Raw genomic sequence first — 12,443 nt, 5'->3', positions numbered from 1 at the left:
TATAATACTTATCTCTTCAAAAAACTGAAACGTACAAATTATAAAAATGCCATCTGCGACGACCGTGTACGGATGACGCGCGCATATGCGCCGCGTGTGGCCTGCGGTGCGCGAAGAACTTCGCCTCGGCCATCGAGCGCTCGGGCGCCCCGCTCGACCCTCCCCTAAGAAGCGCGTTCGACCTCGCCGGACAGTCGAGTCGAGAATACTGCAGGTACCTTCGAGGGAGCGAGAGAGAGAGAGAGAGAGAGACCCTCCCGCCCCGCGAAGAAGCATAAAACGTTAGAGAGGTCGAGCGGGCCGGATACGTTCGGAGTGGCGTTTACCCCAATTAGAATTAGCTCTCAGCACGCAACGAACGACTTTGATAATTGCTTCGCTTCCGCCTTACGAACGGATCAGCCAATCGCGATGAGTAACGGCGGATGCGGGAAGAATTTTGAAGGCCGACACGGCGCTGGGCCGCCGCTACCAAACTCCTCTCCTCTCTCCTCGGATCCCTCGGCCGCTAACCAAATCCCGCGACGTTAAAATCAACGAGGGCGATCGGTTCGTCGGCGAAATAGTAGTAGTAGTAGTACCTCGTGAAAGCATGCAAAAGGTCCCGTGACATTGGCCGTTTTTTTTTGTTTTTCTTACTTAGATACCCGGTCGATTAAAAACACCGTTCCCGTCGTACTCGATCGGTCGCGGCCTCTCGTCGATCGATATTGTCTCGCCCTCGGAAACGGAACGGAAGCCACGAAGAAGTACGCTCGGTCGCGCGTGTTGTGTTTTTTTTTTTTTTGGTCGTCAGAAGAATGAAGATTGTCTCGTGGGGGAAACGCTTGCTTGGTTCACGGCAGTCGGCCGCCGGGTCGCGCGTGAACGTACGACGATCGTCCGGGATTATCAGAACATCTCGCGGTCCATTGTTTGTTTCCCCCCACTTGGCTCTGCTCCCCGAGAGGTCCGTTCGTCGAACGACGCACGCCGACGACGGAGACCCACTTCCGAAACTGTGATATTTATATATATATTGTATACGGACGACGCCGTCGCGCGCGCTTATCGCGAGATGGTCGCCCTTTAACGTTCACGTAACTTTGAAAAAATCCTTAACCGTAATCACTGTAGCGGTTCGGGCCGCGCGATTCATTGAAATTTTACATGTATAATAATATATCTTATCTTTCCTAGCGTTAACTCTGTACAAGAGTCGAGGACACAGTTGTTCGCCACACTGCGCTGTCTCCTCGCTCCCGTCTAATCTTAATCTAATCTCTCTTTCCTCTCTTACGCGTGCTTTCTCTACGTATGCCCGGCTGCTGGGCTTTTCTCATCTGCATCTCTCTCTATTTTTCTCATTTCTCTCTTTTCCCGCGACGGTCCTGGCTTTCACAAGAATGATCGATTTGTTGCGTTATTTAACTTTCTCTCATCCTTCCTTTCTCTCTCTCTCTCTCTCTCTCCCTTCTCTCGCCTCGTCTGTCTCTCTAAATTCCTCACATATTTCTAAAGTTACGAAACTGTCGCGTCAATACGCTCGAAAGCCAGCACCGGAAACTACCTTCGAGAAGGCCGTCGCGAAATTTGCCTCTTCATCGTCTAACTTGAGCGCTTGCAGCCTTGGTACATCTCGAATCACCCTAGCAACCCTCGGAAATTGTCAGAATCAACCGGATGCGGAAATAGATGCGTGCCGTATAGACGTCCCGACAACAAGGGCAAGGCCTCGAAAGCATCCTAAGCTCGCTCGGACGAGGTAGCTCCTGTCCGCTTGTGCCGCTCCAAAGTCCGAGTGCGCAACGTGGACCATGGGTCACGCGCGCAGTGCAGCCGGCCGGCAACAGCGTAGCGACTCCCGCAGGAACGGACGAGCACCTGAGCGGATCCAACTGTGGGACCATCAGTCGTAGACCGAAGCGGGTGACCAAAGGGGAACTAGGGCGTACGGCTGGTACCACTGCTGCTCGTGCGGTGGCGATTCTTGTTAGATGTTGCTTTTGGAGAACGACACTCTGAGGTGGTTGGACTCGCTAAGCTGGTAGTTGTGCATTTTCTGCGAAAAGAAGAACGAATCGGCTTTATAGTCGAGCAATTTACATTTCACGGTATGGTCGTCAGATTTGACTTCAAATTAGATTTCAAGTAGAGTTCCTAAGACTTCCTTCCTACTTCCCTTTCCTTTAAAAATACTTCCTTTACAAATACTTCAATAGATCAATGCGCAGGCACGCTGTAAGGAGAACCGATATGTATTTTTTTCATAAACTCGACGCTGCGATGAGGAATTTGAAGTAGGAACATATTCCACTCTGTGATAGGAACAAAAAACCCGAGACATGAGCTTAATCCCAAAGAGATAAACAAATCACGATACTGCATTAAAGAAGAAAAGGACAAAAATCATAAAAATAAATTTTTAAAAGCGAAGCTTCTCCAGAGTGGAAGTTGGGCAAGGGACTCTTACTGTCCCTTCCCATAAAAATTGCAACTTTAATAAAATAAGAAAGAAGTCAAGGATCTACATATATAAGCTTCTCGCCAGGTGGCCTGGGCTGTTTGACGATAACAATGATGACTTACGATCAGCGCAGCCACGGCATCGTCCATGTTAGGCATTTGTATGAGAGCCATCTTCCTGTCCTTCGGGAAAAATTTGAAGGCTTTCACGGTGAAGCCGTTCTTGGTGAAAGCATCCTTGATTTCTTCCTCCGCTACCGTAGCCCTGAAGGAGCATATTAAATTAAATGTCACTAAGCCTTGTCCGGGGGGGAGGAGGGGGAAAGCGCCGTGCGCGCGGCGCGAAATGTTGCATTGTCGCCGGATTACTTACGGAATGTTTGATAAATGCAGGGTCGCGCTCGGCGGATAGATGTTCTGATAATTCTTCGAGCCGGGTTTCTTAAATCGGTGAAGGGTGCTGTTGGTGTAATCTTTCGTGAGGCCCGCGTCTGGCTGACCTTCCTTTGGCAATTGGACCGTTTGGTGTTTGCTGAGCATTACTTTGATTTGCTTTCCAAACACTCTCAACTTGTCCATATGGGTTAGCGCTGTTGTATAGATTAAACAATATTTTAATTAGTTGTTCACCTGCCCGGATTAACGGTGTAAACTGTAATTGCGTAATATCATATAGCTGTGGAATAAGAAATCGTGTGCGTCCTCTGATTTCCCACATTGAAAAATTTCGAGTACATAGAAAATTAATTCTTTTTTCAAAATACATTTAAATGAATGGATTATTATACGTGACAAGACGCGACTTCGAGTCATTGCTGTACACAAAAAAAAATACATATCCACTCACCTAAAAGCGCCTGATGAGGTTCGGCCATCTGTATTAGTGCCGAGTCTTTCTTGTTGTAGAGGATCTTCACACGCTGTACATCCCCGTAAACGCCTACATGCACAATACGCAAATTTCTCTTTAGTAAACTCGGGCGGTAGCGAACAAAATCGCGTGTTCTTTTTTTTTTTTTTAGAGAGGCTGCTTTGAGGATTATCGAAGATGAACGGGACGATATTTCGGTCGATCAAGATCGGGGTACGATCGGATCTAAGAATCGGGACATGCAAGAGGCGAGCGATTCGGCTAGAAGCTTCACTTTCAGAGTACAAAGTTTCGGTCAACAAAATAATCCGTTGATACTATCTAGTAATCTTTTATATTTCGAAATACACGTTTACTCATTTATACTTTAATAAATAATAATTTAATAATAATTCGTTAAAAAACTAGAGCAGCTTAGTTATTAGTAAATAAATTTGCAATTATAAACATCATCATAATATTAAGTAAATTCTTATTAAAATAAAGCGCATATAAAAATTAATGAAACAGCAACAACACCATTTATTACTTGTGTTTCCACGAGATTTAATTAATTTAAATTCTATATTTTTCGATATTACGTAGCCACGGAGCGAGGCGAATGAAATTTTCGCTGGCTAAAAAGTCAAAAAATGGATACGTCTACGAGACGGACGGAAAATTTTTAATAATTTTTTAAAACGCGCTCCATAACGCAGTACGTGACTTTTGTACATTCGTCTGCAATTATCCGGGAAAATCTGCATAACAATCGCTCGCGCGGAAAGAAAAAACACGACCGCATCGCCGAGTCGCCATGCCTCGTTAATAGTGAGTTCCTATGGAATTACGTAAAATAAGCGAAAGCTTACGTAATATTAAGGTTGTGTGGAACTGATATTAATAAAATATTAATGAAATAATTTGTATAAAGAGATGCTTGGAAATAGAGAATTTCTGTGAGAGAACGTGTGTTCGGTGGTGGCCGATATGGAAACGGCATGGCACGAATGGTGAAAAATGACGGTATGTGTGAACGGTGAATCATGAATTTGGCGAATGGAGTAGCTTGTAGTAATAAAATAAGTTGAAATCACGAAAATATCGAAAGAGATACGGATTAAACGTTAATCAGAGAATGGCGGATGTCTCACGAGAGTAAAAACATGACGAGAGGGAAAAAAGAATGACGATGCTCGAGTTTTGTGAGTTGCCGAAAAGAAATAAAGAGAGAGAAAAAACCATACAAATAAAAATGAAAAAAATAAAAAAATAAAAATAAAAAAAATAAAATAAGACGAAAAACAAAACCGAGAAAGGAGGAGAAGAGATCTTTTCTTTTCTTTCTTTTTTTTTCCCGGTATGAAACGGTAAACCTCGTACGTGACAATCCGTATGGGAAAGATTCTACGTCGGAGTGTTCGTTTTGATGCGTGTACCACGTTTGTCTTTGCTATCGTCGCCATCGCGAGGAAATATGACTACGTGACCGAGAAAGAAGGTCCGGACGGACGTCTTCGCCTGCCATTTTCCATCTTTTTTTTTCTTATTTTTTTCCCCCTTTCGTTCCAAACAGCAAGTCTCGCGCGTCTATCCACAGCCGAGGTGTCACCGAGGGACGTGTGCGTGTCGCGTGTCCGCGCGGCGTCCGCGTGTTTCCCGGATTCGTGTGGTGTGGTTTGCGGTATGCGTGAGAGCGCGGGGGTGTAAATATAATAATTAATAATGTAATATAATTAATAATATAAATGTGGAGACGTACCAAACAGGGTAAAGAGAGCGTCAGGCGTGACCATCTACACAGAGAACAGACAGAGTCCAGTCAGTAGTCAGCGAGTATAATAGGATTCAAAATGTATAGTGTTGGTGTGCGCACAAGATTCGCGTTTCTCAAGTTAAAAGCCTTCCGCGTGTTCCCGAGAAAAAAAAATGCCTCGTGCAAAATCGAACGGAACGAGGAGAAAAAAAAAGGTTTCTCGTTTTTTTACACAGTGCGATTTAATCATCCACATGATCGATTTTTCAACGAGTTCCGGTCAACGAAAGAAACGCTTGTTTGTTTTTTTTCTTCCTTCTTTTTGTGCCCAAAAATTGGAGGACGATCGAGGGTGATCGTCCAGACTTGCGAGGCTTGTGCGCGACACAACGATAGTAGTACACACAGTTATAGTACAGTAGTGACAAGTTGCAGCTGCGAAGTGTGACGTCGACACACAGTTTCTTGCCGAGGCGACATTCATCATCCCCGCTGATGCTTCTTACGCGATAATGTCCGCGTAAGTTTTTGTCAACGAATAACGCCACGGGGCCCCTGCAAGTTCGTATGCAGGAGCTGATAGCGTGGGAGGGCGTGTATAAACGCCCTCGGCAAAGACGCGTGAAATTGTTTAACGTACCAGATAATAGATATTAAGGACGCGTGATATTCGCACGGGCGGAATACTGTAAACCGCCGACATATAATGAGAAAGAGTGAATCTCGCGAATGCATGTGAATGTCGCCTCGCATGAAGTAACGTCGCTCAGTCGACGACGCTACGAATTAATTAGGGCGCGGGATGGTGACACGTTGGAGTGATTTGTATGTGTGTTTCGAAAATGAGCGGGGCAAGTAGGGGGAAGGGGGGCGACGGACAGAATCAAAGGGACGAAACAGGGCACATACGCATATCGCGGCTCGATTTCTCCACCGATGAAGAGGATCTCGAAAGAATATTGATCGTTCCAAATAAAAGAAATAAGTAAAATCGATTACTTTTCAAATTACTTTTTCTCCCAATTTAAAAAAAAAAACGTTCGAGAACCGTAATGATTTTAATACTCTCATTTTGTTCACCTTTTTGTTTCAAATTATATGTGTATTGTATTTGTAAGTTCGGTAATTCTTAGCAGCAATTTTCCATCTCGGTGACAAAGGCAAACACGAATTAGATTATCCCGCCGCGTCGCGGAGTTTGCAAATCGATCCTCCGTCTAGGTGGATTCACAGTTGATCGAGTCGAGGCTCGACTCGGTGGAAAGATCGAGCCGGAGAGTCGAGAGATTGCGAGGGTTCGCCTACGTTAGCACTACGTTGTAACTCGCTCGTTAGGCCGTGTAATTATGCATGTGCGTATATACCGGATGAGGGGGGTTGTCTGGCTGGCTTGATCCCGCGTGTCGCACACTGAGAGAAATAACGTGCGGTCTCTTAGGGTTGGTGGGGCGGAGGCGAGGGGGGGATGATACGGGAGGATACGAGAGCATCCGAGATGAGGGAACGAGAAGAGAATAGACAGGGAGAAGTGAGACGGTACAGAGAGAAGATGAAGAAGAGGCGGACGTGCGTGTGTTGCGCCGGGCAAGACGGTAATGTTCTCGCGAGATGGAGATACGGCGGACCAGGGGCTTGAATCAGACACACAGCATACACACGCACGCGCGCGCGCGCGCATCGCATAGAGATGACAGATGCCACACTACAGATACATCACTCGCATATACAACACACTTATTCGTACGTGGTGGGCGGCCTATTTCTCTCAGTGCTGCTTCCGAGATCTACTCGAACGGCATGCAACACCCCCGTTATCGTGTGCGTGCGTCGTTTAACGCTTCGTCTCGGTTAAACGCACGTATACCGTTGTGTCCAGAAATCTACGCTGTATTCACCGTCTCGTTCATAAGTCGCGAAACTGATTCTTTTCTCGAAGAGAATCCATCCCAGCCGAGACGCGGTTGGTCTCGGTAATTTTCAAGACTTCACGTGAATGAAAAACGCAAATTTTTAGCACAAAATCACCCCGCAGGCGGATCGAGACGAAAAATTAAACGAACGCGCGACGCCCGGTGGAAACGGAATCTTCCGTCTCCTCCACCTTCAGTGCGATTCCGGTTGATGGAAAGGTTGTGGTACACGAAGAAAATTTCCGGATGTAGAAAATGGCTTGTTTAGCGTCACGATAGTTCGCTAGAAGATTTTAAAAGGGGTTGCGAGAATAAAGGCAAAAATTTCCCAATTTGTTTTTTTTTTAAACTTCCCGGATTTTCTTCGTGTACATCATGCCAGATCTTCGTACGGCCTCTCGTCCTTCGAGGGGGGAAGAGGGGGAACCAGCGCGTCGAGGAGGACCGGGGGGGGGGGGTCGGAATTGGGGCTTGGAGTCTCGAGGTACTTACCTCCTCGTTGAGATTGCTGACGAGCAGCACGGCGGATGCCTGCGCGCTTCCCTGCACCCGGACTCCTAGACCAGCCGCGCCGAGGGGGAATCCGCCGAGGCCGGCGAGCCCGCCGGCCGGGGGCACGCCGTTGTAGGGGCCGGCCAGGGGCGAAGCGAGGCCGTGCATGGCAAAGGGCGTGGGCAGCACACCCGGTGCCCCTGCAATGGACTCTACTTCAGGAAGTTCAGACGACATTATTATCATTGGCGGCATTGCTATAAAAAAAAATATTGAAAGAAAAAAGGTACAAGCCGCGACCGGAAGATATAGATCGGAGGACCGCGCGCGAGTCTGCCGTCGGGGACTTCCGGGGAATTGAAGTCCCGGGCGTAAAATCTCGCGCTCCTATAATTATTACACGATGTCGCGTTTCAACGAATTCCGTCGATCCTTGAACGATCTTCTCGACGTTGCAATTAATCGTGCTTCCTCGCCGCGGTTTTCAGAGAAGGGGGGGGGGGACGACCGGACTGTACGGCGAGGTCGCCTCAATCCTCGGCCATCAGCGGACTGTTTGCGCAACGAGATAGGACGCAAAAGTGGATTACACCGTTACAGATTAAACACCAACAACAACGCCGTGAAATTAATTTAACCCAAACAAGCGCCGGGCCGAGCGTGTAATTTAAACTAGCCGTTGTCGCCGCGGTGGCAAACGCAAAAATCCAGACGATTCGGCGAGCCGGATCGCCCGCCCCGGTACTTTGTGCTAATTAATTAATTTACCCGAGGAAATAATAACGTCCGGGCGGCGGCGGTGGCGGCGCGCACGCCGGCGGACGGGAACGTTAGTTTGAAACGCCAGCAAATTGCTTCAACCATCGCGAGATAATAATAATAATTCAGCCCGACGTTCGAGTGACGTAAAATCGGTATCACTACTAATGTAATTAATTCCGATAAACGTAACGTCGCGCGATCGTGCCCGCTAATTGGCCGATCAACCTTTCAATTGTACCTTTCACAAAGCACCGCGGGCTTTTGCGCTCGCACAGAAAAGAAATAAAAAATACGCTAAAAAACGTCTCGAATTCATTCGGGATCGACGAATTTAACGGCGGTGAATCCCGTAAAGTCCACCTGTCACAAGCTACTGAATGCACATTCAACTATTATCGGGTTATTATTGCACGAAATCGTGTAAGAGTAACGCAATTCATCGGTTACGCACGTCTCGTGCATGGAATAATATCCCGGGTTGCTTCGGCCGAATCTCGCTTCAGCTCGAGCGTTTAATGACGATGAATTTTGTAAAGCGCCTGCACGCAAACCGTGCACAACTATATTCAATTATTATCGAGCATTACTATACAGAATCGGCCGAAATTAACGCGTTTATCGATCACATGTTGCACATGGCCTCTTCCACGTGTATGCATACATATTGTGCGTATTATATTTATGGACATACATTATAATATTATATAAATCTATTATAATATATACACATTTATATTACAAGTATATATTATGTATGATTATATACACTGAGAAAAAAATTTGTTGAAAAACACAAAATTTGTTTCGTCTTACCAAAATATTTAATCCGATACGTTCAACTAAACGTTACTACGATGACACAAAATAATTTGTCACTATTATAAACAAAATCCTATTTTTTAACTAAACTAATATTTTGTTTCAACAAAAACTTATTGTATTTAACTCAACCGTTCGATTAAAAATACACACTATTTATTATCCTCATCAACATCGTTTAATCAGTTTGGAATTGAACAAATATATTACTTGGATAATTAAATAGTATGCAAACACAAATAAATATCACTAGTATTTCGAACAAAATAATTTAATTAAGTTGGTTTAGTTAATTCTTGATTAAAAAATTTTGATGATTGACATAAACTATACCCTTCTTTGAGCAACTAAAGAATTGTTAAATCAACCATTGGATCAAAGAACTACACAAATTTAGTTCGTACAATCAGTTTTTTTTCTCAGTGTACATATAATGTGACCCATAAAGACCATAACAATGCTTACAACAGATTCTTGAGAGATCAATTCGAGACAGAACATATCAAAAGTCGACAGTTCTTTAACTGTAATTATTATTATTTGTTTCAGAAACTCTTGTAGTCTCGACATTTTGACATTAGGTCTTCCGTTTTAAATAATCACAAAAATCTCATAAGTGTTACGATAATTTTTACGAGACATTCCGTATGCGTTCATAATAATTAAGTAAAAGTTAATTTAAGTAAAAGCGATAATTAAAAAGCGATTCATTCGGCAGGTGAAACGTTCGAAATTGAAGAGCGAAATTTGAAAACCCATTCGGGAATGTATTTATCGATACTCACCGGGTATTCTGGCACGCGGTTGGGAACCGGCGCCCATCAGCAGCAATTCCCCGCCGAGGGCGAGCGACGCCGCATCCAGGCTGGCGTCGCCGGTCGGAAGATTCGGGTTGGTGTAATCCCGGGACTTGTCATTATTGTACTTAACGTTCAGGTTCTGCATCTTGCTGTAGTCGATGCGCAGCGTGCAGCAGGAGTTGTAGACGTTCTGTCCGTCGAGCGACTGCACAAGAAATTGCGGAATTCTTCGTGATTTGTGACATGAGAGATAGGTGTTGTTTAAGCTTAAAAACACACGGTGGCTAGTAAAATACAATAATAACAGCGACTCAAACGATTCTGTTTGTGTCGAATTCTTCAGTACTTTTTAAAAATTCGGTCAGCTTTATTAATAATTTTCCGTAAAAAAAAAAATTTAATATATTTAAAATTTCAATCGAGGCATTTATAATTATCTGTTATGTTGCTTTTATAAAGTATAATACGATACCAATTGCATAAAAGATTTAAAAATATTGAATCTTTTTTTAAGAAAAGGACTGTCCCATCGCGCGATATTATCGAAGCAAAATTGCTCAATTAGTTTCAAAGATCAGAAAAATCTCGTGAAGCACACATCGCAGCAAATCAAGGGCAAAGAGAGAAAAAGTTAGATTTAAAAGCGAAGAAGTGTTGAGAGATCATGGGTAGGTCGGTGAACGCTGAACCAATTTAAAGAAATCCAGAAAGTCGATTCTACGCTACGATTCTCGCACAAGATTCTCGCGGACGAGATCCAACGAGAGTCGCTGCGAGTCCATTTTCTCGTTGGATTAAATCCGAGACCCTTCCACCCCCGCCCTCACACCGCCCACCGCTAATCAACATCCGCCGCAATATTAATCCAAGTGCTCCTGAGGAAACGTATGGAAATGCACGTTGCATTGGGGTTGTGTCATGCGCGAATGTTTCGTGCGCTTCGTGCGGACGCAGACCGGGGCCCAGGTCGCTTGTTTGAGCAACGCGCACGGCGCGCATTGTGCGCGACGAGGCCATGCGCGCCCGCGTACCCCCCTCGGGGCATCCACGCAGGGTGTGTATACACCCGGCCGCTCTATATTTACACGGGCTAATGAATTTCGTACATAATTAGCGGGGTCGGCCCGCGCCGCGAGCCTCCGGCGTGCGCGCACGGCAGCGGCCGGTCGATCTCTCCCTCCCTTCCCCTCTTTCTCGCTCTGCTCCTCAGGCGGTTCTATTCACGGCCGAGAGAGCACCGATAATGCATAATCGAAGAGAAACGAGACGAATCGATTTACCGGGGCAAATTCGAAACAACATGTTTTCCCGTTATGTTTTGTCTATAAAGACTCGCAATTAAAAAAAAAAAAAAACTTTTCCAATTAAAACTCGAGATGATTCTGAAATTCTTAATATTCTTCTTTCGAAACGTATTCGCGATGAATTTCGATCTTCGAGTAATAATGTAATTTGGACAGATTTATTTTACGCGTTCGCGTGAAGCGAACTCGACTATAGAGCTCTGGTATAGCTGTCGTTTCGTGCTGCACGGGCCACGCGCGCGTCGAGAAAGGGAGAAAAAAAACCCGAGGAAAGAGAGCAGAAAGGGAGCGAGCGGTACGAGGGAGAGGAGACGGAGGAGGGAATCGGAGAAGAGCGATATCCGCAACAAAGCTAAATTAATTTTCTGTGTCTTGCGCGCCACCGGGTCGGTTCGCGGTGGAACCCGGTATATTTCAAGCGAATTAATTTTCCCTTTGATCAGCGCACAGGTTTACTAGTTTGCGGCGTCGAGCTTACGGCGCGCGCGGGCGGGGGCGAGGCACGAAGAGGGCTATAGAAGGGGCTTTCGAACGTGGGGGAGGAGAGGGGGAGAGGAAGAGGGAGCGGGTGGATTTGAACGCGCGGGCGTGCGGGAGAAGGTACGGAAGTTTCTTCGGCGAGGTTCAGCTCGCTTCCGGCTTGTCGTTGCCGGTGTAAAGCAACGCGGCAACACATCCCGCACGCGAGCGGGCGCGCACAGCCGCCGCGCCGCCGACACGGTTAATTCCGAAATGCAACTTCCGAGAATGCGAGCGTCATGAAACGGGGCCCGCTGCCCCCTCGCGCGGTAATCCCTTCGGATCTCTCCGCGCCCGTCCCTCTTTTCCCATCATTGTAAACCGCGCGCAATACAATTCCCGTACTATTTCTGAACGAATCTCGAAACAAAGGGAAAGACGTCTCTTAATCGGCATGTATTCTCTGTGATATCGATATAATTGAATAATTCCCGTTGAACTGAGTGGCGAACTTCAAACGACACGGCGAGTGAATAACAGAGACTGAGAAAATTAGTGCACGCATTCGGAATTTAACACGCCGACGAAGTGGGCTGCGTCACTTCCAAACACAAAAGTTACCCGAGTTATCTCAAATATTCATAAGACAGCTGGGAAAGGAGCCGAGTATATAAATCGCAGATATGTACAATAGATTTCCAACGAGGGCGAGAGGGGGAGGAATGGAAGAAAGTGTTTAGAGCAATAGAAAGAAAACCAAACTTAATGTACACGTTCAGGAGTCTGAAAGAGTTAATTCGAGAGTTAATTCTTTTCTTTTTGTGTGTGTGTGTGTGTGTGTGTGTG

General features: G+C 45.7%; 1 protein-coding gene across 1 annotated transcript in view; it reads right to left on the bottom strand.

Moving 5' to 3' along the window:
* Window positions 1-773: 773 nt before the first annotated feature.
* Window positions 774-12,443, bottom strand: part of LOC105450258 (polypyrimidine tract-binding protein 1) — a 332,980-nt gene continuing 321,310 nt past the window's right edge. The window contains exons 11-17 of the mRNA XM_011690014.1: window positions 9,820-10,039; window positions 7,454-7,665; window positions 5,058-5,091; window positions 3,293-3,385; window positions 2,819-3,035; window positions 2,569-2,710; window positions 774-2,041 (exon numbers count right to left, since the gene is read on the bottom strand). Coding sequence (XP_011688316.1) covers window positions 1,973-2,041; window positions 2,569-2,710; window positions 2,819-3,035; window positions 3,293-3,385; window positions 5,058-5,091; window positions 7,454-7,665; window positions 9,820-10,039 — 987 coding nt within the window. The 3' untranslated portion in view covers window positions 774-1,972. The remainder of the gene's footprint in view (window positions 2,042-2,568; window positions 2,711-2,818; window positions 3,036-3,292; window positions 3,386-5,057; window positions 5,092-7,453; window positions 7,666-9,819; window positions 10,040-12,443) is intronic.

Source organism: Wasmannia auropunctata, unplaced genomic scaffold (assembly GCF_000956235.1).
Source record: "Wasmannia auropunctata unplaced genomic scaffold, wasmannia.A_1.0 LD336064.1, whole genome shotgun sequence".
NCBI classification, from domain to species: Eukaryota; Metazoa; Arthropoda; class Insecta; order Hymenoptera; family Formicidae; genus Wasmannia; species Wasmannia auropunctata.
This window is presented reverse-complemented; position numbering and strand designations above follow the sequence as displayed.